Source organism: Sorex fumeus, unplaced genomic scaffold (assembly GCF_029834395.1).
Source record: "Sorex fumeus unplaced genomic scaffold, SorFum_2.1 ptg000093l, whole genome shotgun sequence".
NCBI classification, from domain to species: Eukaryota; Metazoa; Chordata; class Mammalia; order Eulipotyphla; family Soricidae; genus Sorex; species Sorex fumeus.
This window is the reverse complement of record NW_026606150.1, coordinates 500,053-527,237: the sequence shown is the minus strand read 5'-3', so window position 1 is coordinate 527,237 and position 27,185 is coordinate 500,053. Positions and strand designations below refer to the sequence as shown.

Below are 27,185 nucleotides of genomic sequence, written 5' to 3'. Positions count from 1 at the left end.
AAACCAAAAATGAAGAAGTAAATTGCATAACATGCATCTTTTTTGTTTGTTTGTTTTGTATTTTGGGACCTCACCCAGCAGTGCTCAGGGGCTATTCCTGGCTCTGCTCAGGAGTATGAGCATCCTGGTGGTGCTGAGAATTGAACCAGGGTTGGCAGGATGCAAGGCAAGAATTTTATGAACATTATTGTTTGGTTCTGGGGCCTCTGGCATTGCTTACGGCTTACTCCTGTTTCTGTGCTCAGGGATCATTTCTGGTGGGGCGTAGGGGGCCATATGTCGTGCCGGGGATCGAACCCACATATAGCAATCCCCTCCCCAGACTTCAGAGCCAAAAATGCCATGGCGACTTTAAAGAAAACAGCTGTGAAGACCAGAGATTCATTTAGCTGTGACTCATTTTGCGGCACGGGAAAAACTGCCTATCCTTCAGGGATTGTGGCAAGGAGTAGGGATTACAGTCTTCCTGAACCAGCTTTCTGGAAAGAATCGATCAGAATTGTTATTTGGGGAGCTGGGGAGACTTTGAAAGGCAGAGTGCGTGCTTTGATGCAGGGGTCCAAGTTCAATTTCTGGCACCTCCTGGTGCCCCACGCACTGCAATGTCCCCCACCACGTCAATTTTTTCCTTTTTGTGTGTGGGGGGGAGCCACACCTGCTGGTGCTCAGGACTTCCTCTTGGCTCTGTGCTCAGGGATCATGCTGGACAAAGTCAGGTAACATAGGGGATGCTGGGGATTGAACCCAGGTTGGCTGTATGCATGGCAAGTGCTCTCTCCGGCCCCCATCTTTTTTTCTCTCTTTTTTACAGATGAAGGTGGTAATAAATATGCATGGTGACTATTTTTGGTTTGGGGGCCACCTCTGGTCATGCTCCATCGTCACAGCGATGCTCAGGGAACCAGGTGATGCTATGGGTTGAACTTGGGGTTCCCACATGCCAGCTACCCCTTGTCCCATCTCCTGGCCCCTGAGAGTTTTCTGGAGCACAGCTGCGTTGCCTCATTAGGTACCCCCCCCCGGGTCGTGTTCACGTCCTGGAGGGGCCGGCCCCCAGATCTTGCCTAAATGGGCCTTCGCAGGAGCAAGCTGTCCTCGAGACTGCTGTGGATCTAGAGATGAAGTTGCTGAAGCAGTGGAGATGGAATGTGGCCTTGTCTTCATGCCTCTGCCTGGGAGCTGAGAGACTTTTGTCCCTCCGGCCCCGGGGGCTCCGTGACACTCACTCTGATCAGGGGGGGTCGGAGACAGTACACAGAGTTGGGGAATGGGATTGCAGCAGGGAGCTCTGTCCATGGACAGGCCCAGACTAGTGGACGGAGGGTGAGTCAGGTCACATGAATCTGGGCTGATCTGTATGGTCACTCGCTGAGGTCTGCTGGGTTCGCCCAGGCCATGGCAGCTGCCCAGCCGTCCCGCAGCTGACCACACACGGCGGCAGGCCCAGCAGGAAACCTAACCCCACCCCAGCCTGAGACACCGAGGCTACGTAACGTCTGCTGCTGCAGGCTTAGGGCTGACTCCTTCTCCGTCAGAGCAGACAGGTACCCTGGGCACACAACCTGGGAACATTTCTTTTGCCCAAATAGGCAAAGGGTTTTATTTTTTTTTTCAGGCCACAGCAGGAGATACTCAGGGGTCACTACTGACTCTATGCTCAGGGCTCACTGCGGGCTTTGTGCTCGGGGCTCACTCCTGGCTCTGTGCTCGGAGCTTACTCTGGGCTCTGTGCTCAGGGCTCACTCCCGGTTCTGTGCTCAGGGCTCACTCCTAGCTCTGTGCTCAGGGCTCACTCCTGGCTTTCTGCTAGGGCTCACTCCTGGGCTCAGTCCTGGCTCTGTGCTCAGAGCTCACTCCTGGTTCTGTGCTCAGGGCTCACTCCTGGCTCTGTGCCAGGGCTCACTCCTAGCTCTGTGCTTGGGGCTCACTCCTGGCTTTCTGCTAGGGCTCCCTCCGGGCTCTGTGCTCAGGGCTCACTCCCGGCTCTGTGCTCAGGGCTCACTCCCAGTTCTGTGCTCAGGGCTCACTCCTAGCTCTGTGCTCGGGGCTCACTCCTGGCTCTCTCCTAGGGCTCACTCCCGGCTCTGTGCTCAGGGCTCACTCCGGGCTCTGTGCTCAGGGCTTACTCCGGGCTCTGTGCTCAGGGCTCACTCCTGGCTCTGTGCCAGGGCTCACTCCTAACTCTGTGCTCAGGGCTCACTCTTGGCTTTCTGCTAGGGCTCACTCCTGACTCTGAGCTCAGGGATCACTCACTCCTGGCTCTGTGCTTAGGGCTCACTCCTGGCATGCTCAGGGCACCAAATAGGGTGCCAGTCAGCCCTGGGTCAGCCCCCTGCAAAGCAAACATTATTCTTATTGTACTATCTCTCCGAGCCCCAAAGGAACATTTTTATACTTTTGAGGCAATTTAGGCATCAGATGAGGGAGCGACAAAGTCTGAATGAAACACAAGTCTGGAATTCCAGGACCGGGGCAGAGGATGAACCACACATTTCTACACAGTTCCCTTGGACTCCCGCGGGACTCCGTAAGTAGCTGTATCTGTCAGGGTGCAGACCGTCTGCCGGGTACGGTGAGAGAGGATGCCGAGGCAGGACACCAAGGAGAGATGAGACGCACACAGACTCCACCACTGGTGGGGGGGAAAATGTCAATTTATTTCCTCTTTGTAAAAAGTAAAAAAGTGGGGGCTGGAGTGATAATACAGTGGGGAGGGCGTTTGCCTTGCACACGGCCAACCCGGGTTCGATTCCCAGCATCCTATATGGTCCCCTGAGCACTGCCAGGGGTAATTCCTGAGTACAGAGCCAGGAGTAACCCCTGTGCATTGCCGGGTGTGACCCAAAAAAGAAAAAAAAAAGTAAAAAAGTGGGGGCTGGAGTGATATGATAGCACAGCGGGGAGGGCGTTTGCCTTGCACACGGCCGACCCGGGTTCGATTCCCAGCATCCCATAGGGTCCCCCGAGCACTGCCAGGAGTCATTCCTGAGTGCAAGAGTCAGGAGCAACCCCAGTGCCTTGGATAGAAAATCCAAATGATGTCTCAGTCTGGTGAGTGAGAGCAGAGAGCCGCTCTGCTCTCTCAGTCTGTGTGATCCGAGGGACACCCTGCTGGGCTCCTGGGCCAGGGTGCGAGCCCCGGAGTCTCTGGGAAAAGCGTGGAGGGCAGGATGTGTGTGTGTGTGTGGAGGGTGTGGTGAGGAGTTGCTGGTGCAGAACTGAGTGGAGGCCGGAGGGGCCCCTGCGCTCTGCACTGGGGTCTCCTGGCTGCTGTGCCCTTCCCAGGCCTGTTGGAAGCTGGACCAGCTGCATCCCGGGGGGGCCTGGGTCACGTGTGCCTTGGTTCCAGCAGAGCGCCGCGGTGCCTGTGACTGTCAGGAAGGAAGGGCATCCATCTGTCCGCGCGAGGGGTGGTGGTCACCTTCGGACCTGCAGGAAGGCCTTGCGCAGCCACAGCGAGTCCTGGTAGAAGCGCGGGTCTCCCAGCCGTACGGCCGCGCGCTTGTAGAAGTAGCAGTACAACACGGCCGCTGTGGGCAGGGCGGGCGGGCTCAGGTGAGGGAGCCCATCGAGGCAGGCAGGTGGTGAGGGGCCCGGCCGCCCCCTTCCCCAGGGAAATGAAGCCTCCTCTTGGCAGTTTAAGGGAGCCTGGGACAGACCGTTACTGCCAGAGCCCGCGGACCCTCCAAGAGGGGCCTGCTGCGGCCTGTCCTTACCTAGTCTTTGGAAGACAAACAGCGTCTGTAGTCCATCTGTCCAGACGAAGCGTTGGGAGTTCTTCCAGCGCAAGTTCTGAAGGAAATGGGGAGAGGAAGAGGTGAATGACCAGCTTGGGCCTGAAGATACCCAGCTAGCTGGCCACCTGGGAGGGATCCGTGTGGTTTAAAATCATGTTCAGGGGGCCCGAGTGATAGTACAGTGGGGAGGGCGTTTGCCTTGCATGCAGACGACCCGGGTTCGATCCCCGGCATCCCACAGGGTCCCCTGAGCACCACAAGGGGTGATTCCTGAGCACAGAGTCAGGAGGAACCCCTGAGCATCGCTGGTGGGACTCAAAAAGCAAAAAAATAATAATAAAATAAAATTATGTTCAGAGGTGGAGCGATAGCACAGCGGGGAGGGCGTTTGCCTTGCATGTGGCCGACCCGGGTTTGATTCCCAGCATCTCACATAGTCCCGAGCACTGCCAGGAGTAATTCCTGAGTGCAGAGCCAGGAATGACCCCTGAGCATCACTGGGTGTGACCCCCATCCCAAAATCAAACTTCCCCCCTCAAAAAAAAAACCCAAAAAACAAATCACGTTCGGTGCACCCTCCTTCTTCAACCCCCACCCTGACTTTGCAGTTTCCCAGAGGAGCCTTAAACTGCCTTTCTCCTTTTTAATTTTGGCTGCAGAAGAAACAGCCTTTATTGTAAATCCCGAGGAAGAGGAAGCTGGAATGATGATATTAATTTCCTTGCATTCCACGGTCTTGGCCAAAGGGATACATATAATCTCAGGAGGTCAACTGGTCAGGGTCTTGCCGAGAAAAGTCCTGGGCTCAGCTCCTGTCAGATAAAGGCCGCCTTAATCAGCTTAGTGGCCTCTGTGTACAAAGCTGGGACATTTTGGGCTCCAGGAAGCAACTGTGAGTGCGCCCTCCTGCTGACAGGGCGGCCTCTTCAGTGGGCGCTCCAGGCTGGCTGGCACTGTGGATCGGGGGAGGAAGTACCGGGCCACCCTGGAGTCTTACTGTGAGCCATCAAACGGGAACACAGGCAGGAGGGAAGGAGCTGACTTGGCATACAGAAGATCCCGGTTCAATCGCCAGCAGTACACTCGGGGTCCTGGGCACCACCAGGAATGATCCTTGCACACACGCACCTGGGTCTAATCCCCGGCACCCCATAAGGGTCCCTGGGACCCCACCACGAGTGACCCTTGAGCGCAGAGCCAGGAGTAAGCCCTGAGCACCTCTGGGTGTGGCCCAAAAACCAAAACAAAACCAAAAAAAAAACAAAAAGACATACAAAATAAACACCCCCCCAAAAAAAACCAATGGGTCTATGAGAAACACACAAGATACTCAGAGACAGAAGCATCTGTGAAGCAGGAAAAAAAAAACAAACAGGAAAAAAAACACCCCAGGGGACTGGAGCCATAGCACAGCGGGGAGGGTGTCTGACTTGCACGTGGATGACCCGGGTTCAATTCCCAGCATCCCACAGGGTCCCCTGAGCACCGCCAGGAGTGATTCCTGAGTGCAGAGCCAGAAAGAACCCCTGTGCATCGCCGGGTGTGACCCCCCCCCAAAAAAAACAAGCAAAAAACCCAAACCACTCCAATCCCAAAAAAAGGCCACAAAAGGGGATCCACTGAGAGGGCAGCAGGGAGAAGGGCATGGGCAGCGGTGCTGTGTGACACTGATGCCCACAAACTCCACGTCCCAACACTAAGCCGAGCCAAAGAGCCGACAGAGATTCACTTCCTGACCCCGCCCCTGGCAAGCCTGTCTGGGGGCAAAGGTTGAACAAGCCGAGAGGGTTCAGTAGCATCGCACTACAGCGCGGGCTGTCTCTTCACTGCACCAGAAACGCTCGCTGGCCCAACTCCAGGCTTTAGCCGCGGCCGTTTTGCTTTGCCCGGGATCAAATCCAGGGGCTCACACATGCCAGGCAAGCGTTCTGCCGTTCAGCGCCATCCCTGGCCGCGTCCAGCTCCCAGGCTGGACTCCACTGACCTCACCTCCGTCCTCGAAAAGACTCTGGGCCGTGTGCACAAAAAGGGCGCCGGGGCCCAGGCAGACGCGCAGACGTGGCTCCCAGCCCGCTCGGGACTCAGAGACTCCCCGACCTGCTCTTACCATGACCCAGACATGGAGGGAGATGCTGAGGGCGAGGTAGACCACGGTCAGGATGATGGTCCCTTTGAACTTATGGAACAGGAGGCTGACCAGGCCGGCCTGGAAGACGAAGGTGTTGAAGAACATGAGGCAAATGATGATGATGTTGAAGAGGATGGCCACGTCCTGGATGCTGTGGGCAGACGAAGCACAGTCACGTGGAGCCTGTGTGAGGACCACGGGTCGGGCCTAGTCCTCAGGGGACCGAGCAGGTCTGGCTCTGGCCTTCTGGGGCTCCGGGCCCCTGAAACCTCCTTGCAAACACGGGCTTTCTTGCTTTTGCGGCCGTGCGAGCTCTCATGATATTCAAAATGAGCGATGGAAATTACATTATCTAGCGTCTGCCCCTGGCAGGTAGGCTTGAATGGTGATGGGAAAATAATGCCTAAAAGTAGAGAGAGAAGGGCGGGAGTGATAGCACAGTGGGGAGGGCGTTTGCCTTGCACACGGCCGACTCGGATTAGATCCCCAGCATCCCATATGGTCCCCTGAGCATCGCCAGGAGTAAATAATTCCTGAGTGCAGAGCCAGGAGTAACCCCTGGGTGCATCACCAGGTGTGACCCAAAAAGCAAAAAAAAAAAAAAAAAAGAGAGAGAGAGAGAGTATTGAGGAAATTGTCTGCCATAGAGGCAGGGTGAGGACTAGGAGGGGGGATGGGGAGGGCGGAGGGGGGGTTAATACTGGGGACACTGGAGGTAGAAAATGTGCACTGGTGGGGGGATGGGCGTTTGATCATTGTATGGCTGAAGCTCAAACAGGAGAGCTTTGTAACTCTATCTCACGGTGATTCAATAAAAAACAAGAAACAAACATGGGCTTTCAGCTCCAAACAGCACAGAGCTTCAGGGCTGGAGCAATAGCACAGTGGGTAAGGCATTTGCCTTGCACGTGGCCGACCCGGGTTCGATTCCCAGCATCCCGTAGGGTCCCCCGAGCACCACCAGGAGTGATTCCTGAGTGCATGAGCCAGGAGTAACCCCTGAGCATCGCCAGGTGTGACCTGAAAAGCAAAAAAAAAAAGAAAGGAATAAAAAAAAAGAACAAACAGCACAGAGCTGAAACGACCCACGGGCCCCACTGCTCGGGGCGTTCCTTGCCCTCACTCAGCTCGACGCAACTACCCGGTGCTTGTGAGAAGTCCATTTTCTGCCGCCTTCCAGATGATACCGACCCGTTGGGCCTCGAGGACGTTTTTATCAAGCGTGGCAGCCAAGCCCTGCCCTGATCTAATCACGGCCGGTACCTGAGTGGCTCCCAGACCTTTCCTATGTCCCCTCTCAACCCCACCACCTCGAGTAGCTGGCTGTCCCCCTCACAGGGGACAAGTCCTCGTGGTCTCTCCCCGGTAGGACAGACGCCCCCTGGGAGCAAGGCCTCGTCACGGGTCCGGTTGGCATGTCGGTGGCCTCTTGCTGCAGGCACATGGACGCTGTCAACTTTGCTTTGTGTGTGGCCGCCTCCAGAAGCCTCCAGAAGCCGATCAATCCCAGGAGGAGACTCGCCAACAGCTGCCCCGTGTTGGGGTTCATGTGTATTTGTTTGTTTGTTTGTTTTGTTTGTTTGGGGGTCACACCTGGCAATGCTCAGGGCTTTCTCCTGGCACTGCACTCAGGAATTACTCCTGATGGTCCTTGGGGACCATGCCAGGAAATTGAACCCGGGTCGGTTTTGTGCAAGGCAAATGCCCTCGCCGCTGTTTTTATCGCTCCAGCCATTGACTGTCCTTCTCACTGGCCACGTTATTCTCTCTCTCTTTTTTTTTTTTTTGCTTTTTGGGTCACACCCGGCGATACTCAGGGGTTACTCCTGGCTCTGCACTTAGGAATTACTCCTGGCTGTGCTTGGGGACCATTGGGGATGCTGGGGATCGAACCCGGGTTAGCCAAGTGCAAAGCAAATGCCCTACCCACTGTCCTATGGCTCCGGCCCCCACTTTATTCTCCTTGATGGCGATGGAAGACAATCCGGCTCGGACTGCCCGCAGCTCACCACGAGGAGGCTGGCTGCGTTTCCTATGTGGAATGCTCCCCTTACCCCGGGCAGCAGTGCAGACCGACCGACGGACAGACAGACAAGCCTGTCGGGGGGCCACGGGGCACCCCAAAGCAGCCTCCTCCCTCCAGTTTCCCCGTGCACAGCCCTGAAGTGCCGAGTCACCCTGCGCGTGGGACTCACATGAAGAGCACCAGCTGGATGACAGGGGCCGTGCGGAGCAGCTCCGAGAAGGAGTTGACGAACAGGTCATAGGACAGTAGCAGGAACTGCAGGGACAGCACCAGGCTGTAGCTGCTGGTCTGCAGCATCTTCCTCCGGCCCCGCGGCCCCGCGGGGGCACATGCCCCGGTTCCTTCCCCGGCACAGAGGGAGAGGGGCCACGTGTCACTCCCGCAGAATCACAGCGGTCTCCCTGCTTTAAGGCTCCAGCCTGTTGAGACACAGGAAGGGCCGAGGTTAGAAAATCATCTGTGGGGCTGGAGCGATAGCACAGCGGGCAGGGCATTTGCCTTGCATGCGGCCGACCTGGGTTCGATTCCCAGCACCCCATATGGTCCCTCAAGCACCGCCAGGAGTAACTCCTGAGTGCAGAGCCAGGAGTTACTCCTGGCAGTAACCCCTGTGCAATGCTGGGTGAGACCCAAAAAGCAAAAAACAAAAACAAAAACAAAACAAAACAAAAAAACACCTCATTTGTCCGAGGTAAAGGGACATACGTGATAACCTTTCGGTATCTGTATTGCAAACCATAATGCCCAAAATGAGAGAGAGAGAGAGAGAGAGAGAGAGAGAGAGAGAGAGAGAGAGAGAGAGAAGAGAATAATAGTGCTATAAGTACCTTCCACAGGGTGGGGTACGGGAGAGAAACTGGGGCATTGGTGGTGGGAAATGTACACTGGTGAAGGGACAGGTGTTGCAACATTATATAAGGAAAGCCACTCATGAACAACCTTGTAACTGTGTATCTCACTGTGATTCAATAAAAAAATACAAAATTTGGGGGGGCTGGAGAGACAGCACTGCAGGTAGGGCGTTTGCCTTGCATGCGGCCGACCCGGGTTCGACTCCCAGCATCCCATATGGTCCCCTGAGCACCGCCAGGAGTAACTCCTGAGTGCAGAGCCAGGAGGAACCCCTGTGCATCGCCAGGTGTGACCCAAAAAGCAAAAAAAATAAATAAATAAATAAAACAAAAAAACAGAAGCCCAGCACCAGATAGCTTGCTGACGAATTCTAGTACATCTTCAAAGATGATCGAGAAAAAGAAATAAAATTCATTTGTCCTGGGACCGGAGAGCTAGTACAGTGGGTAGGGTGCTTGCCTTGCACACGGATGACCCAGGTTCAATTCCCCGAACGCCACCAGGAGGGACCCCGGTGCGCGGGGCCAGACGCAGGGGTCAAACAGAAAACAAAAAAAAAAACCCAAACAGAAAGACCCAGATTCATTTGTCCAGGGCCGAGAGAGACAGTTATGAGGACTGAGTACATGAAAGCTGGTGGCCCGGGTTTGGCCCTGGCACCCACAGAGCCCCCCCACATACTGCCGGGACGACCCTCTGAGCACAGTGTAGTAGTAGTCCCTGAGCACTGCTGGGTATGGCCCAGGAAGGAAGGGGGGGGGGGGGAAGTTCACTTTAACACAGTATCCAGTGGGGCCAGAGGAACAGTACAGTGGGGAGGGCACTTGCCTTGCATCGGGGGTCCTGGGTTTGATTCCCCACATCCCATATGGTCTCTCGAGCCTGCCAGGAGTGACCCCTGAGCATTGCCAGGTGTGGCTCCAAAAAGAAAACCACCCCCCCAAAAACAAACAAACTGGGGCTGGGGGGATAGCTCAGCGGGTAGGGCGTTTGCCTTGCACGCGGCCGACCCGGGTTCGATTCCCAGCATCCCATAGGGTCCCCTGAGCACCGCCAGGGTAATTCCTGAGTGCAGAGCCAGGAGTAACCCCTGTGCATTGCTGGGGGTGACCCAAAAAGAGCAAAAAAAAAAAAAACTAAGATGTGATCTGGAAAGGAGTTTGGACATCACCTCCAGCTCCGGACTGAACCCACCAGCCCACACCAGAAGAGGGGATCACGTCAGGAGCAAAGGCCCTCAGGGACAGAAGGAGACCCTCCCCCCCAGAACTTCTTCCTCCTGCCACCACAACCAGCCTTGCGAGTCCACTCTGGGGCTGCCCACACCCCCCTGCTCTGGATGTCTCATTTCCTGCTCCTCTCTTTTTCTCCGATTTCTTATTTTTCTTGGGGGTGAGGCACACCCCAGTTGTACTCAGGCCTTACTCCTGGCTCTGCGCTCAAGAATTGCTCCTTGGCAGACTTAGCGGAACTATATGGGGTGCTGAGAATCGAACACAGCTTGGCTTATGCAAGGCAAGTGCCCTATCCTCTGTACTATCGCTTTAGCCCCTCTCCTCTCTCTTCTCTCTTTTTTTGCTTTTTGGGTCACACCCAGTGATGCTCAGGGGTGACTTCTGGCTCTGCACTAGGAATTACTCTTGGCAGTGCTCGGGGGACCATCTGGGATGCTGGGGATTGAACCCAGGTCGGCCGCATGCAAAGCAAATGTCCTACCCGCTGTGCTATTGCTCCGGCCCCTCCTATTTCTTAAATACAACGGATTGGCGTCTCTGTCTTCTGAGGTTCCTTTCTGCAGTAACAGACAGTGTAGCCAGGGACTCCTGCTTCGGCCTCCATCCCCGCCCGCTCTTCAGGCAAGGCTGGGACAGGCCTGGCTGAAGGGAGCAACTGCATCCTCTCAGGATGATGCCTCACAAACCCCACTGGCAACACTCACCTTATTTTTATTTCGGGGGGTGGGGCATACCTGGCAGTGCTCAGGGTTTAGTCCTGGCTCTGTACCCAGGGGCTCAGGGGACCATGTGGGGTACTGGCATTCTGTCACTGTCACTGTCCTGTTGTTCATCGATTTGCTCGAGTGGGCCCAGTAACGTCTCAATTGTGACAATTGTTACTGTGTTTAGCATATCGAATACGCCACCGGGAGCTTGCCAGGCTTTGCCGCGCGGGCGAGATACTCTCAGTAGCTTGCCGGGCTCTCTGAGAGGGGCAGAGGAATCAAACTCGAGTTGGCTGCCATGTTGGCCGCTTGCGAGGCAAACGCCTTACCCGCTGTGCTATCGCTCCAGCCCATAGAGTACTGGCGGTCTAACCAAGGCAAACATCCTCTCACCAGTACTACTACTCAGTTGGAATCTCCCCCCCTTCCAGCACTGCATAGGGTCCCCCGGCACGGCCAGGAGCACACAGCCAGCAGCGACCCCTGAGTCCCACTCAGTGTGGTCCCCAAATCACAACAAAAAACTAAATCTGGGGCTGGAGCAATAGCACAGCAGGTAGGGCGTTTGCCTTGCACGCGGCCGACCCGGGTTCGATTCCCAGCATCCTATATGGTCCCTCGAGCACTGCCAGGAGTGATTCCTGAGTGCAAAGCCAGGAGTAACCCCTGAGCATCGCTGGGTGTGACCCCCCCAAAAAAAACAAAAACTAAATCTTTTAACAACTCCGTGAGGCAGACACATATTATTACTCTCTCCACTTTAGAGCTGGGGCAACGGAGGCCCACAGGTAAAATGATTAGTCCAGAGACAGGTAGGGTGCTTGCCTTGCTCATGGCTGACCTAGATTCAATTCCCCAGCACCCCATATGATCCCCTGAGCTTTGCCAGGAAGGATCCCTGAGCCCAGAGCCAGGAGTAAGCCCTGACACAGCTGGATGAGTTCCAAAACCAAGCCAAAAAAAAAAAAAACAACCAAACTACTAACAATCATTTCCAAGATAATACAGCTCTAAATGAAAGAGCTGGGATTCAATCCAGCCGCCCTGGGCTCGGAGTCTGCCCTGAAACTATCGCCCCAAATGCAAAAGGCTGAGAGACCCCAGCATTGGCGTTAAGGGCCCCCCCCCTTCCCCGTCCGGGCAACCTTAAAAGCAAAAGGCAATTCCATAAAACTGCCTCATAGGATTGGAGAAATAGTTCAACAGGATGAACAGCTTTGTGTGCCAGAGGTCAGGGTTCAGTCCCTCACACAGGATTCCCAGGGCACTGCACCCTGGAAGCACTGAACCAGGAATAGCCCACGAGCACTGATGGGTACAGTCCTGAAACGTACCAAGAAGAGAGTGCAGTGGGGAAGGCATTTGCTTTGCACGCGGCTGACCTGGGTTGGATCCCTGGCATCCCATATGGTCCTTCCAGCGAGTAATTCCTGAGTGCAGAGCCAGGAGCATTGTTGGATGTGATAACCCCCCCCAAAAAAACCCCCACAAAACACACTCCCCTACCCCCAAACAACAGCCTTTATATAACTGTAAGTATGGGGAGGAGGGGCGGGGAAATTTGTGGGTCCTGGAAGACAGGGGACTGTTGTAGGCGGAAAAGTCAACAGGTTTCCTTGCCTGCAGGACTATGATTCACGCTATGATAATAACACAGCAGGGACAGGTAGGGAGAGCTGAGGCATTTGTTTTTGTTTTTTGGGGGGGCCACACCCAGCAGTGCTCAGGGCTTATTCCTAGCTCTGGGCTCAGGAATCACTCCAAGCTGGGCTCAGGGAACAACCTGGGTCGGGCTGTGCAAGGCAAGCGCCCTACCCACTGTTCTATCTCACAAGCAGCCCTGGGGCTTCATTTTTCTAAATTCCCAGGCTCTCGGGGATGGAGCTGGTAGAGCGCGGCTAACCCAGGTTCGATTCCCAGCATCCCAAAGGGTCCCCGGAGCACGCCAGGGGTAATTCCTGAGTGCAGAGCCAGGAGTAACTCTTGTGCATCGCCGGGTGTGACCCAAAAGGCAAAAAAAAAAAAAAAAAATTCCAAGGCTCAGTGTTTACTTTGGTGGGGGGTCCTGAAGAAGGCCCTGCAGGTGGGGGCCGGCGTGTTCTGGGGTTTTGAGAGAGCGGCAGGAAAAGAATCTCGAGAAGCGCCGGGCTCCGTTCCTGCAGGGCGGCCAGGCCCCCTCCCCGCCCCCAGCCTCTCCCCGGCGCGTGCCAGGGAAGCACAGTCGCGCTAGCCGGTTCCCGCCGCGTCCCGCGCGCCCGTTCGGGTGCGGGTCATGCCCAGGAAAGGGCGCCCGCCCGCACGGACACTGGGCGGCGGGGCGCGGAGCCCGCACGGGCAGCCACGCCTGCCGCCCGCGACCCCGCTCCCAGCACACGGACAACGGGGACACACACACACACACACACACACACACACACACACACACACGAGGAACGTGTCGCTGGCGCCCAATCCCCCCTCCCCCACACACACATACAGGAACGTGTCGCTGGCGCCCAACCACACACACACACACACACACACACACACACACACACACCATCAGGAGGAACGGTCGCTGAGCCCGCGCCACCGCCCACCCTCCCACGCACGCGCGCGCGGGCGTATACACACACACACACACACACACACAAAGCATCACGAGGAACGGATCGTGCACACACGCGCACACACACACACACACACACTGACCATCACGAGGAATGGGATATGCACACACATACACACACCATCAGGAGGAACAGGGCGTGCACACACACACATACACACACTACATGCACAAACCATCAGGAGGAACGGGTCGTGCACACACACACTACCCCATCAGGAGGAACGGGGCGTGTACACACACACACACACACACACACACACAAAAGCCATCATGAGGAACGGGTCGTGCACACACACACACACACACACACTACACACACCCCATCAGGAGGAACGGGGCGTGCACACACACACACACACCCCATCAGGAGGAACGGGGCGTGCGCACACATATACACACACACACAGACACACACACACACACACACAGAGACACACACCCATCACGAGGAACGGGTAGCCGGGCCCGCGCCGCCGCCCACCCTCCCGCTCACCTGGGCGCCCCGACGCCGGTTGCCATGGCGACGCCGTCCGGGGCTCCCGGAAGCGCGTGTACAATCCCGGAAGTCCGCGGAGGCCCCGGTTGGAACTGGGGGGGGAGGGGTGCACCTGGAGCGGTAGTACAGTGGGCAGGGCGTTTGCCTAGCACGAGGCCTACCTACTCGGGTGGGACCTCCAGCATCCCATAGGGGTCCCCGAGCACTGCCTGGAGTGATTCCTGAGTGCAGAGCCTGGAGTGACCCCTGATCATCAATGGGTACGACCCCCACCCCCCCGCCCAAAACAATAAAAATTTAAAAAAAAACCGGAACTGGGCTCTTCGCGCGGGGCGTGAGCCCGCCTCCCCGCGGCTCTGGACTACAATTCCCAGGGGGCTGCGCGCGCGGCCGGAAGCGGCGCGAGCCTATAAGAGGGCGAGGCGGGCCCCGTTCGCCTAGTGTGGAGCGGCGGTGCCCAGTGCGTGCGGGCTAGTGCTCGGGAGTCCCCTGACCCACCTCCCAGGAGCCCCGGGAGCGGTGTCGCCGGGGCGAGAAACCGGCTTCGGAGAGTGCAGCCCCGCCGCGTCCCGTTGTGCTTTGGGGGTGAGAAAGAGCCCAGTCCGGGACCTGGGTCCGAGTGCCGACTTGGCTCCCTCCTCGCTTCCTGCTGCCGCGACCTCCCCCTCGCAGCCCCGCGCTTTCGACCTGAGTTTTGTCTTCTAGGAAACGGGACACTTGTCCTCCGTGCCCTTCCTGCCACCACTCAGGTGGCCGAGGCTCGAGAGCTGTTCGGAGGCTGCAGTCAGCAGGTGGAGCCCCTCGTCTGCAGACTCGCCCAAGGTTAACTTGCATCTCTAGTCCCCCGGCAGTGGTCAAGAACAGGGTTCTGCCCCGGTTCTTCGGACCCCTGACCCAGACGGAGCTGTTGGAACGGCGGGTGTCTAAACCCCTGGGCTTGGCTGGTGGCTCACGCCCCCGACAGGAATTGGGGGCTTTCCAGGCTTAACTCTGCTGGCGCTCCTTTGGCAGGGAGGCGTCTTGGGAGAGGGGGGAGTGGACCGGGCTCGCGTTCCTTTCCCTTTCTTAGCCAAAGCATCTTCATTCCTGGCGCTTTTAAAGGACTTGGGCTCTTTCCTGATTTGCGGTGCCGGGGACCGACCCTGGGTCAGCTGCATGCAGGGTAACCAACCGCCTTACCTGTACCCTGTACTGTCTCTCTGGTCCTGGCACAAGTTCTTACGTTTTTTAAAAATTAAGGACCAGAGCCATAATAGAACGGGTTCCCATGTGATTCTCTGAGTCCCTCCAGGAGTGATCCCTGAGCACCTCTGGGTGTGATCCCCAAAGCAAATAAGATTAATGGACTTCCTTTTTGGGCCACGTCCCAGAGGTGCTCAGTGGCTATTCCTGGCTCTGTTCTCAGCGGTTGGCCCTGTTGGTGCTCCGGGGACCACGGGGGTGCCAGGGAGGGAACCTAGCCTTCCCACATGCACTCAGCCCATTGTGCGTCCCCAGCCCCTGACATTCTTAAATGATAGGGAAAGAATGAAAGGACCAGCCGAAGTGATAGTACAGTGGGGAGGGCGATTGCCTTGCACGTGGGCCACCTGGGTTCAATCCCAGGCATCCCATAGGGTCTCCTGAGAGCCGCCAGGAGTGATTCCTGAGTGCAGAATCAGGAGCAACCTCTGAGCATTGCCAGGTGTGACCCAACAAGCCTAAAGAAAAAAAAAAAAGAAAGAAAATGAAAGCACTGTATTTTTTTTTTTTTTTTTTTTTTTTGCTTTTTGGGTCACACCTGGCGATGCTCAGGGGTTACTCCTGGCTCTGCACTCGGGAATTACTCCTGGCGGTGCTCAGGGGACCACATGGGATGCTGGGATTCGAACCCGGGTCAGCCGCATGGAAGGCAAACGCCCTACCCGCTGTGCTGTCGCTCCAGCTCCTTTATGCTGTGTTTTAATTAATTTTATCTATTAATTTAATTTATTGGTAGCACAGCGGGTAGGGTGTTTGCCTTGCATGCGGCTGACACGGCCGACCAGAGTTCGATTCCTCCGCCCCTCTTGGAGAGCCTGGCAAGCTACCAAGAGTATCTTGCCTGCATGACAAAGCCTGGCAAGCTACCCGTGACATATTTGATATGCCAAACACAGTAACAAGTCTTACAATGTTACTGGGCCTACTCGAGCAAATCGATGAACAACGGGAGGACAGTGCCAGTGCCAGTGATTTAATTAATTAAACCAAATTCCAGTCTCCAGAAAGTATGTTGGGAACACCAGTGCCATCATTTCTGAAGTCATCATTTTTGATGGTTCTGGCACTATCACCACTAAATTGACAGCAGAATTGTGCCGGAGATGTCACCATTAATCAGCAAAACCCAAAACGCTTAACGTTCTGGCCCTTCCCAGAAGTATCTGTTGACTTCTGCCTTAGGAAAGCAGCAGGATAAAGTGAGGTGGAACTGATGCCCGACTATGAGGGGCATCTTCAGAAACCACTGCACAACCTGCATTCTTAGAAGAACAGGGAGGAAGTGCCAGAAAGGTCGCACAGTGCCAAAGGCACTGGCCTGGGACGCTGCAGACTCGACCCTGGCACATATGGTCCTAGAGCCCACAGCCAGGAGAAAACTCTGGGCACTGCTGGGTGTGACCTCCCTTGCTGGGGGATGGGGTGGGGGGAGAAATGGGAGGATAGTCCTGGCCTCTGCGTTTGATTTTTCACTGCATTCTCTCAGCTTTGGCTCCCGATTTCTGGCCAAGAAAGGGCCCCCTAAGGGGAATAATCTGCTCCTGTCAGGCAGTGATCCATCCATGAGGCAGTCCTAGTCTGTCCCAGAGCAGAGATCCAGGACCTCCAGCCGGGGACCAGGTGTTTGTGTGTGTGTGTGTGTGATGTGTGTGTGGTGTGTGTGTGGGGGGGGGTTATGCCTGTGACATCATGCCTTTGCTTTTGGCTTTGCTCTGGGGCTGCCCCTGATAGTACTTGGCGACTACTGTCCATTTGGTGCTGGGCACTGGCTAGAGTCATTCCTGGAGGAGCTTGTGGGGGTGACTATGAGGTGCTGGGGGGGGGGTGTCACACTCGGGACCTCGTACATCTGCCACTGAGCCGCAAGAGTATATAGGTTCTTTGGCATTTACTTTTACTTGTATGGGACACGTGAAAGTGACTACTGTCCATTGCCGGCAGCTGACTTCCTCCTGCTTTGTGGGCTGCGGGAGTGACTGACCATCTTGTGACCCGACATGACACTGTCCCCTGTCCTTGCTGGAACTGAGGGCACAGCTCAGGCCCAGGAGTGCCACTTGGCTCTGTTGTTGGGTGTTTTTAGGGAAGTTGGTGGCCTGCTTTCTCCTTTCTTGTTCCTGGAAGCTTTATGTTTTTGTTTTGTTTTGTTTTTTCTTTTTTGTGGGCCACACCTGGCGATGCTCAGGGGTGACTCCTGGCTCTGCGATTGGGAAACTCCTGGAGATGCTTGGGGGACTGTATGTGATGCCGGGGATCGAACCTGGGTCAGCGTGTGCAAGGCAAACACCCTGCCTGCTGTCCTATTGCTCCAGCCCTGTTTGTTTTTCTTTTAGGGACCACCTGGTGATCTGACATGACACTCAGGGACTGCACTCTGCTCTGGGCTCACTCTGGCAGTGCTCGGGGGATCATGCAGTGCCAGGGATTGAACCCTCGCCTTTTGCACTCATCAGGTGCACTCAAGCCCTTTGAGTCATCTTTCTGGCTTCTTTCTGTGGCTTTTGGACCACACCCCGTGGCGCTCAGGAACGACGTGGCTGGGGAGGGGGTGCCCACGGTTGGGTTGGTGGGTGGGGTTTAGATTTGGCCTGCGCACCGTACCAGGCCTTTGTGCCGCTCCATAGCCCCCGGGAGCTTTCTTTTCCTAGCCAAAAGTGCTTCCTTTCTGAGATTCCAGCCAACTTGGTCACCAGGCCGAGGATCGAACCTGGGTCACAGAAACCGGAACCGGAAGAAACACCTAGTTGAGTCCCTCGAGTACCCAAGCCCCTGGATCTGGCATAGTCTGTCTCCAGGGGCACCCACGGCTGGCCATTGGGGTTCCTCTTGTGTGGGAATGTTCTTCCTGCCAGTGGGGGAGGGGGAGGGCTCTGCCGGGTGAGACTGGCCCACCCCCCCCTGGATCCCCCAAGGGTCTTTCTGAGCCTCTTTTTTTTTTCTCCTTTTTGGTTTTTTGGGTTGCAGCTGGCAATGCACGGGGCCTCCTCCTGGCTCTGCACTCAGGAATTACTCCTGGCAGTGCTTGGGGGACCATATGGGATGCCAGGGATGGAACCCGGGTCGGCTGCATGCAAGGCAAACGCCCGACCCGCTGTGCTATCGCTCCAACCGGGTCCAACCCCTCTGAGCGTCTTTCTGGTTAGATGGAGATCTTGCCTGGAGGGGGCCTGACATGGCATGAAATTAGGGTGCCAAGAGGCCTGGGCAGATGAGCAGGGCTGGGGGGTGGGGGGCTGAGCTCTAGATGTTTGGAGAGTTAGGACTAATTGCCATGCTGATATTATAAGATACCACCTTGCTGCGATGCCTGTTTGGGTTTATAGTTTGGGGGCCACACCTGGAGGAGCTCAGGGCTTACTCCTGGCTGTGCCCTCAGGGACCACTCCTGGTGGGGCTCAGGGGGACTATGTGGGATGCCAGGGATTGACCCCGATCGGTTGTGTGCCAGGCAAACGCCCTACCGGCTGTACTATCACTCCAGCCTCATGTCAGTGTCCTTTCATCTTTTTTCTCAGTTGCCCTGACAACTTGTGGTCCGCGAAGAAGCCTGGGCCTTACAGCCAAGTAAGCCGGACCCCTTTCCCCTCAATCCCAATCCCTGGGCCCTCATGCTCACTCCTTTATTTTTCTGAGCCTCAGTTTTCCCCATCTGTAAAGTGGGGGCGGTTACTACTCACAGGGCTGCCCAGAGGAGAAAAGACTGGGGTGTACGACTTGGGGCACTCTGTCCCTCGCTTCCTTCCAGTGAGTGACATCCTGTCAGATGCAAAGGCTGAGTCCTATGCAGGCTGCGTGCCTCTCTCGGGGGTCCCCGTTCCTGCGTGTTGGACACGGACCCACCACTGCAGCCACTGCCCCTGGCTCTGATGGTGCAGAATCCGGGCCTCTATCTTCTTGGGGGTGCCAGGCAGCGATGGGAGCCTCTCTGACAGCTGGTTGAGGCTGAAGGATGCCCCTGGTAGAGGCCACTACGTCCCCCTCCATAGAGAGGCTTCACCCAGGGCCAGTGCCGCTTGTGTCCACATCCACCCACTGGGTCCGGGACAGCTGCTCGTCCGCCCCCCCCCCCCCCCCAGTTGGCCTCACAGCTTACCCCGTGCACGCAGAAATCTCAAAATAAATCCCTGGTTCCTAGACCGTGACTTCTCGGTTCCTCTTTCTCCCCTGGGCTTTCCCCAGTGGAAGAGAAAAGCAGAAGTGACAGGCCTGGGAGGACTGAAGGCTCCTCTGGCCCAGGGTCCAGGTGTGGTGTGACTTGGGGGCCCAAGGGGGGGTGGATGGGCCAGCCTCACTCTGCAGAGCGCCCCCCCCCACCGGCAGGAAGAACATTCCCACACAAGAGGAACCCCCGCGGCCAGCCATGGGTGCCTCTGGAGACAGACTATTCCAGAACCAGGGCCTTGGGCACTCGAGGGACTCAACTAGGCGTTCCTTCCGGTTCCGGAGAGGCAAGGAGGCCCCTCTCACGGGCCGGACCTGGCTGTCCTGTGTCCTGTGGCATGGGGGGAATGGCGGGGGTGGGTCACAGCCCCAAGCCCCGATCCCCGGGGGCTCAGACTGAGACCGGGATCACAGTCATACTGTGATGTGACATGTGCCGTGATGTGACTCACGTGTTGCTGCCTCTAGGCCCCGAGCAGAATGGCTGCAGGCTGGTTCTACCTCTCGTGCGTGGCGCTGGGCGCGATGGGCTCCTTGTGCGTGCTCTTCACCACCTACTGGATGCGGCACTGGCGCGGCGGCTTCGCCTGGGACGGCTCGTTGCTCACGTTCAACTGGCACCCGGTGCTCATGGTCGCCGGCATGGTGGTGCTCTACGGGGCTGGTGAGTGGACAGCGGCCAGTGGCCAGGCGGGGAAGCAGCCTCCCTCGGGACGGGTTGGGGGGGGTGCGTTGGGATCACGGGGGCGGGGGAAGGAGGAGTGGGGAGGGAGGGTCCCTGTGAAGGCGGCTGACATGCTCCAGAGAGCACGGGTGTGTGAAGCGATTCGGACCCAAACCCAAATAGGAATCGGCAGCTTCCACCCCACCCGGGGCTGCCTGGCCTGCTCAGTTTCTCGCCAGATGAATTGCTTTATGATTGGTGATCGTCAGGGCTGGATTAGCATGTCCATTTGTTTTGTTTTGTTTGTGTTTTTTTTTTTTTTTTTTTTTGCTTTTTTGGGTCACACCCGGCGATGCACAGGGGTTACTCCTGGCTCTTCACTCAGGAATGACTCCTGGCGGTGCTCGGGGGACCCTATGGGATGCTGGGAATCGAACGCGGGTCGGCCGCGTGCAAGGCAAACGCCCTCCCCGCTGTGCTATCACTCCAGCCCCTAGCATGCCCGTTTGGATATCCCTGGATACTCCGTTGTGTAATAAATGTATCAGGCGAGAGCCGGGGAGATAGGGACAGCAGGTAAGGCGTTTGCTCGCCTTGCACAGAGGCTCTGGGGGGTCGGTACCTGACACCCCGTGTGGTTCTCTGAGCACCTCGAGGTGTGTGGCCCTCAAACAAAACAACGAACTTGCAGGCGAGGGCCCGGAGAGCTAGTGCAGGAGGGAAGGCGCTTGCCTGTTTATAGAGTCTGGGGGTGTACAAGCAGCTGAGACCAGGGCTGACTCCTGGCTCTGCACTCAGGGGTCACTAATGGCAGAGCTTAGGGGACCATGTGGGGTGCGGGGAATCAACCAGGGTAGGCCACGTGCAAGATAAGCACCCAGCCCTCTGTATGTGTCTCCAGCTCCGCATGTGGCCACTTTAGTCGGCTCTAATTCGAGCCCCGGCACCGAATCTGGCCTCCCGGGCTCTGCCGGGGGTCGCTGCTGAGCACAGAGCCGGGACTAGCCCCTGAGCACCCATCAGGTGGGGCTCAGCCCTCCCCCGACTCCGGAAGAAACAGATCATAAGTGGGCAAAGTCTGAAAGCGCCCCTGTAGGGTAGGGGCCAGGTGACAGATACTTGCAGGCCGGGGTGCTCTGGACTGCAACCCCTCAGCCCATCTCTTGAGGCAGTGGCCGCAGGCAGCAGGTAAACATGTGTGTGGTAGTGTTTGATATGCTCACCAGAATGGCAGGGCAACTCAGAGGGGAGAGTGCCCAATGCTGCCCATGTTTGAGGCCTTGGGTTCGATCCCCAGTGCCTGAAAACCAAAAATTGACAGAGGGCTGGATGGGGACTATAGTTTGTCTCACACATACACACACATACACACACACACTCACACACACACACACACTCACACACACACACTCACACACACACACACTTGCGCGCACACACAGTTACACACACACACACATGCACACACACACACACTCCCCTGTGCTAGGGAGCAGGAGGGGGAGACCTCGGTGACGCCGTCAGAGTGAGGGTTCTGCTTACCCCCTAAGGCAGAGCTGTGGCCCAAGTAGGTTTCAGTTCCTGGGGAAACTGGCCGTGATGATGCCACTGACAGTGAGTTTGTCCTGGGTACAGGGAGAACCCGGCCCTGCTGACTGTGTGACCCTGGTCACACTAGCCAGGTGCGCCGAGGACGAACCACCCAGCAAAAGGGTAGGGCAGAACCTGGGCTGGCCCACAACTCCAGGACACAGCTTTACCCCCTGACCCTTGTTCCACATTGTCGCCAGAGGGACACGGGGACCCTCCCTGTTTCTGGTCTGGAGCACCCGCCACCTGGGGTGCTTAACTAGAACTTAGGGACCCTGCGTGTGCGGTCAGGGGCAGAGGCCAGGGCGCGGAGGTTCCTAGTCTCGAACCCCACCCCACCCAAGGGGGTGATCCCGTGTTGGTGCCAGCTACACCCAGTTGCACCTCGGCTTCGCTGCGTTGGGCGGGGTCCCCCGCCCTTCCCTTTCATCATGGGCCTTTCTCGCCACACTTCCCGGCTGGCTGCCGTCCCAGAAGTAATTTCAGGGCTGGAGAGAGAGTGCAGTGGGCAGGGCGCTCGCCTGGCACATGAACGACCTGGGGTCAGTGCCCGGCATTCCGCACGGTCCCTTGAGGATAGCCAGGCGTGATCCCCGAGTGCAGAGCCACCAGTAAGCCCTGAGCACCACTGGGTGTGCCCACCCCCCCAAGATAATAATCTGAGGGGTTCACAGGATGCCCTCAAGCTTCCTTTCTTCCCTGGGGAGGCTGGCTGGGGCGCGGCCAGGCGGGAGTGTCCTGCGGCGTGCGTGAACCCCCTTGTTTCCCCGCAGCGTCGCTGGTGTACCGCCTGCCCCAGTCGTGGCTGGGGCCCAAGCTGCCCTGGAAACTTCTGCACGCGGCCTTGCACCTGCTGGCCTTCATCCTGACCGTGCTGGGGCTGGTGGCCGTCTTCTACTTCCACAACACCGGGAAGATCGCCAACCTCTACTCCCTGCACAGCTGGCTGGGCATCACCGCCGTCTTCCTCTTCGCCTGTCAGGTGGGGCCCTCCCCCCCCTCCTCCTCCTCCTCCCCCCTCCACCCCCCTCCTCTTCCTCCTTCCTCTTCCTCCTCCTCCCTCCTCTTCTCCCCCTCTTTTTCTCCTCCCCTCCTCCTCCCCCTCCTCCTCCCCCTTCCTCCTCTCCCCTCTCCTCTTCTTCCTCCTCTTCCTCTCCCCCTCCTCTTCTTCCTCCTCTTCCTCCTCTCCCCCTCCTCTTCTTCCTCCTCTTCCTCCTCTCCCCCTCCTCTTCTTCCTCCTTCTCCTCCCCCCTCCTCTTCTTCCTCCTCCTCCCCTTCCTCCTCCCCCCTCCTTCCTTCCTTCCCTCCTCCTTCCCTCCTCCCCTTCCCTCCTCCTCCTCCCCCTCTTCTTCCTCTTCCTCCTCCCCCTCTTCTCCCCCTCCTCCTCCCCCTCCCCCTCCCCCTCTTCTTCCTCCTCTTCCTCCTCTCCCCCTCCTCTTCTTTCTCCTCCTCCTCCTCCTCCTCCTCCTCCCCCTCCTCCTCCCTTCCTCCCCCCTCCTGCTTCCCTCCTCCCCTCCTTCCCCTCCTCCTCCTCCTCCTCCTCCTCCTCCCCCTCTTCTTCCTCCTCTTCCTCCTCCCCCTCTTCTCCCCCTCCTCCTCCCCCTCCCCCTCCCCCTCTTCTTCCTCCTCTTCCTCCTCTCCCCCCTCCTCTTCTTTCTCCTCCTCCTCCTCCTCCTCCTCCCCCTCCTCCTCCCTTCCTCCCCCCCTCCTTCCCTCCTCCCCTCCTCCTCCCCCTCCTCCTCCTCCCCCCTGCTCCTCCTCCCCTCCTCCTTCCCCCTCTTCCTCCTCCTCCTCTCCTCTCCTCCTCTCCCCCTTCCTCTTCCTCCTCCTCCTCCTCTCTCCTTGTCCTCCTCTCCCCCCTTCTCCTCCCCCTCCTCCTCCCCCTCCTCCTCCCCCCTCCTCCTCCTCCACCTTCTCCTCGTGTCCCCACCCTCAGCTGTCCTTCCCGGTCATCATGCCCATGTCGGAGGATGCGTGATGCCTGCACCAGGCCCTCTCCCCGCCTTTCCTTGCAAGGGAACCGGCTCCTGTGACTGCCGGGGCCGGGAGGGAGTGAGCAGGGGCTGGCCCGGGGAAGGAAGCGGCCTTGGCGGAGTAGAGGTGCCGTGCAGCTGTAGTTCCCTGTAGTTCCCTGTGTCACCTCATGTTCTGGGAGCAACCATCAGGACGGAGGCGTGGCAGGGCCCCAGGCTGCTGGGCAGGTGTCAGGAAACAGGGTGTGCAGCCGCCCCCCCCCCCCCCCCCCGTGGCGTGGCCTCGGGCCTCACCGGGTCCCCCCCCCCCCCCCCCCCGCCGTGTCCACAGTGGTGCCTGGGCTTCTCCGTCTTCCTGCTGCCCTGGGCCTCGGCGTGGCTGCGCGCCCTCCTCAAACCCATCCACGTCTTCTTCGGAGCCTCCATCCTCTCGCTGGCGATGGCGTCGGTCATTTCCGGCATTAACGAGAAGCTCTTCTTCAGCTTGTGAGTGGGCTGGGACCCCCCACCCCCCCGTGTGTTTCAGGTGTTGGGGTGGGAAGAGGGGAAGGATGGCCTTTGGGGCTGGGACGTGTCTCCACGGTGTCTCACGGCTGATGAAGTGGCTCTGTCACTCTGCTGTGTTGGCCCGACACCCGGTACCTCCCAGGCGTCAAGGCGGCTTCGGAGATGGCCTTGTGCCAGTGAGGGCCTGCAGGGATGTGCGCTGGGGTGTCACCAGGTCATGGCCATGCATAGGGCAGCGCCTTCTACCCTCGGGCCCCACCCAGCCCCCCTCCGAGGCCAGAGGCCCTTCCCAGAGCCCCACGGGTGTGGCAGGGACTCGGGATGTGTTCGCGCTGGTGGTCCTGGGAGAGGGTCGCTTTCACTTCTCTTCCTGGAAATCGCGTCTCTCAGAGCAGAAACGGGGAGAAGAGCTGTTCTCTGTGGTCTCTGCCCTTCAGGAAGAACGGCACGCAGTCGTACAAAGAGCTGCCCAGCGAGGCCGTGTTCGCCAACTGCACCGGGATGCTGGTGGTGGCCTTTGGGCTGCTGGTGCTCTATATCCTTCTGGCCTCGTCGTGGAAGCGTCCAGAGCCAGGGAACCTGACCGACAGACAGGTAGGGGTCCCGGCCTCCCACCCCCACCCCAGGCACCGAGTTTCCTGGGCAGCTTTCGCTCGGCTGAAGGGAGCCAGGGTGTCAGGCCAGCACATCTGGGCCCCGTCAGGCCAGTGCAGCTGCCCAGGGTACTCCAGGGCCACCGATGGGGAGGGGAGGGGAGGAGGCGTTGTGAGGTTACTTCCCTCCCAAATGCTGGAGGTTCTGAGAGGCAAAGTGTGGCCCATCTCCCCTCGGGGGGTGGGGGGGGGCTCAAACAGGATGTTGCAGCTTCTCCTTTGCTAGCTTGGGGGTTTGGCTGCCAGGCTGGGACTCCCCAAGTGGTGCTTGGGGACCGTGGAGCTCCCGGAGCGGGTCCCACTGTTTCCCTGGCCAGGCAGGGCACCCTAGCGATGTGGGGTACGGGGGTCTCCCAGACCCAGGGACTTGGGGGCTTCCCTGATTGATGTGGTATTGGGTCCCCGTGGGATCGGGAGGCCCCTGCAGGTGTGACATCTGTGCGTCAGGGACATTGGCCCTCATATCTCTTATGCCTGTGCATCTTTCTTTCCAGCCCCTGTTGCACGACAGGGCGTGACCCGGGAAGGGGCGCCCGGAACAGCCGGTGTCCCCTCAGCGGCTCTGCTCTACCTGGGGCTCCTCTCTGGTTGTCTGGCCACGGCGAGACCAGCCCCGAACCACTCTTGGTCTCCAAGCGGGGCCTGCACCCCACCCCGCTCGCTGCCTGATGCTCTGTGTGATGCCTTTGTCTTCTGCCCCCTCCCTCCCGCCCCCCCCCGCCGTCTCGGCCCCGACGTTGCAGACTCTCGGGTCCTCCCAAGGAGGCCCCCCTTCACCCTGGCTCAGCTTGCCCCCGTAGGGCCAGGTGGGGAGGCAGGCTGACCCCCTAAATTCCCAGATGTGGGAGACCGTCCTGATGGCTCGGCTCCAGCCGGCTTGTGGGGAGGGGACCTCTGTGCAGTCAGGGGTGGGGACGATTTTTCCCCCATGAGAGGGGCGCTTTGCATGTATGCCCCCCCGCCCCCCACCGCCTGCCAGAGCACGCTGTCCTCTGGGATCGGGAGAGCTGGCGGAAGTGTGGTGGCCTGGCAGCTTCCGCCAAGGAGCCGACTGCCTTCCGCCCTCCGTCACTGCCTGTCCTCTTCCAGCTACGGCTTCAGCTGGGGCCTGGATCCGGCCTTTCCCTGTGGCTTTTGTGCTGGCAGGCAGCCCCACGGGCCCTGGTGACCTGCTCTCTCAAGGACAGCCAGCCAGGTCCCCGTGGTGCCCATCAGATGGGCCGTGGGGGCCTGTGAACTTGGCCGCTTCAGGGCTGTCCCTGGGCCCGGGCCACCTTGCTTTCTGGACGGGGCCCTGGGCCAGCTGCTTTCACTCTCCAGCTCGCCAGGAACGTGCCTAGGTCGTGACCAGTCCTGGGAGCCACCACCACCCTCTGACGTGCTCCCGGCTGAGTCAGCGTCCCCCCTGACCCTGGCGGGGCTGCCCTCCACATCCAGTCCCTCCCTGTGTCATGGCAGAGAGGGGGAGGCCAGCTCGGTCCTTTCTGATGTCGCGTGCCTCTGGCTTGACCTGCCCTCTGGACACAGGAGCCCGGGCACCAGGGTCGGGGCTCTGACGGGCCATGTGGCGACTGTCTGCCCCGGCTCCCGGTGGCCAGGTACTGGCAGGAGACTGCGGAACCAAGCTTCGCCTGGATGAACGCCTTCGGGCGTGGGATGGGCGCCCCTGCCCCTATGCCACGGGGCGGGCACTGTTTATGACGTGTGGTGTCGCACTAAAGTATTTTTAAGAATCAGGTCCTGTTCTTCTGACGTGCTATTGTGTTTAAAGGAGTCCAGGCCAACTTGTGGAAGTCTCAGGGGACTCTGACACCCTCAGGGCAGGGGGTCAGGGCACCCAGGAGCCAGAGGCTTATCCCTGCCATGGGACCGGGTCACGTGCAGATAGGATGACAGGGAGCATGGTCCTCGGCGGGAATGGTTTTGGATCACTGGGTTCTGTCACAAGGAAGGAAGGAAAAGTCACCTTGGTGGTGACCTGCGTGACAAGATTTAAAACAGAAGTGACAGCCCGGAAGTGGCAGAGTGGTGAGCCTTGGGGCAGGTGGCTGGTGCCAGCCTGGCTTCCTGCTGCTGGTGGTGGCCCTCCAGCACACTGGGATCCCAGGGTCAGCTAGGGGACCGGACGGGACCCTAAACAGAGGCCCAAGGTTCAGGCGGAGCCCACAGCCAGGTATGAGCAGAGTGGGGGAGGGACCCCCTCCCCGTGTGACCAGCACAGATGCCCTGTGGCTTGGAGCAGACACGGTGATGGAGAAAGCCACGCCCAGTGTGGAACCCTCACATCCCCATCTGACAGTCCTGGGTTCGGTAGCTGGTGGGAGACGCGTCGGGATTGAGTCCTGGTGCCCTCGGTCACCCCTCCTGCTCGCTCAGGTTCCAGTGCTTACTCTGCACCACGGGACAGCTGGGGCGCAGTTTCTGTTCTAATACTGATGGTTCCCTTCTGGGCTCCCAGCAGCCCGTGTGCTTCCTGAGGAAGCCTTGAACTGTTGGCTTCACGCTGAGAAGGAGCACATGTGTGTGTCTCAGGAGGGTAAGAATGGGGTCCCCCGGGAGCCAATCCAGCCCTGCAGCCGTGATTTGGGGGGTCTCAGTGGCAA

The 27,185-nt window shown here is 58.3% G+C and overlaps 2 protein-coding genes across 3 annotated transcripts; one reads left to right on the top strand and one right to left on the bottom strand.

Annotated features, from left to right (window-relative positions):
- Nucleotides 1-3,407: 3,407 nt before the first annotated feature.
- TMEM138 (transmembrane protein 138) lies at nucleotides 3,408-8,200 on the bottom strand. The gene is made up of 4 exons (XM_056132073.1): nucleotides 8,061-8,200; nucleotides 5,845-6,016; nucleotides 3,717-3,792; nucleotides 3,408-3,530 (listed from the first exon to the last, which is right to left on the bottom strand). The coding sequence occupies exons 1-4, from the start codon at nucleotides 8,186-8,188 to the stop codon at nucleotides 3,418-3,420; spliced, it is 489 nt and encodes a 162-aa protein (XP_055988048.1). The 5' UTR covers nucleotides 8,189-8,200; the 3' UTR covers nucleotides 3,408-3,417.
- A 6,057-nt stretch (nucleotides 8,201-14,257) lies between these two features.
- LOC130040035 (lysosomal membrane ascorbate-dependent ferrireductase CYB561A3) lies at nucleotides 14,258-26,307 on the top strand. 2 transcript variants are annotated; one of them, XM_056132070.1, is made up of 7 exons: nucleotides 14,284-14,377; nucleotides 18,550-18,598; nucleotides 19,664-19,859; nucleotides 22,223-22,431; nucleotides 23,754-23,908; nucleotides 24,367-24,523; nucleotides 25,077-26,307. In XM_056132070.1, the coding sequence occupies exons 3-7, from the start codon at nucleotides 19,676-19,678 to the stop codon at nucleotides 25,098-25,100; spliced, it is 729 nt and encodes a 242-aa protein (XP_055988045.1). In that variant the 5' UTR covers nucleotides 14,284-14,377; nucleotides 18,550-18,598; nucleotides 19,664-19,675; the 3' UTR covers nucleotides 25,101-26,307. The 2 variants fall into 2 exon arrangements, with proteins under 2 accessions (XP_055988044.1, XP_055988045.1); XM_056132069.1 differs by lacking the exon at nucleotides 18,550-18,598 and having other exon boundaries at nucleotides 14,258-14,377.
- The last annotated feature ends 878 nt before the right edge of the window (nucleotides 26,308-27,185 follow it).

Excerpts from the sequence above, each read along its gene's own strand:
- TMEM138 (XM_056132073.1), bottom strand. The coding sequence starts at position 8,188 with ATGCTGCAGACCAGCAGCTACAGCCTGGTGCTGTCCCTGCAGTTCCTG. Across the intron at positions 3,793-5,844 it reads CCCTCCATGTCTGGGTCATG|AACTTGCGCTGGAAGAACTC; the intron begins GTAAGAGCAGGT and ends CATTTCCTTCAG. Across the intron at positions 3,531-3,716 it reads GTTTGTCTTCCAAAGACTAG|CGGCCGTGTTGTACTGCTAC; the intron begins GTAAGGACAGGC and ends CCCTGCCCACAG.
- LOC130040035 (XM_056132069.1), top strand. The coding sequence starts at position 19,676 with ATGGCTGCAGGCTGGTTCTACCTCTCGTGCGTGGCGCTGGGCGCGATG. Across the intron at positions 19,860-22,222 it reads GGTGGTGCTCTACGGGGCTG|CGTCGCTGGTGTACCGCCTG; the intron begins GTGAGTGGACAG and ends GTTTCCCCGCAG. Across the intron at positions 24,524-25,076 it reads GGAACCTGACCGACAGACAG|CCCCTGTTGCACGACAGGGC; the intron begins GTAGGGGTCCCG and ends CTTTCTTTCCAG.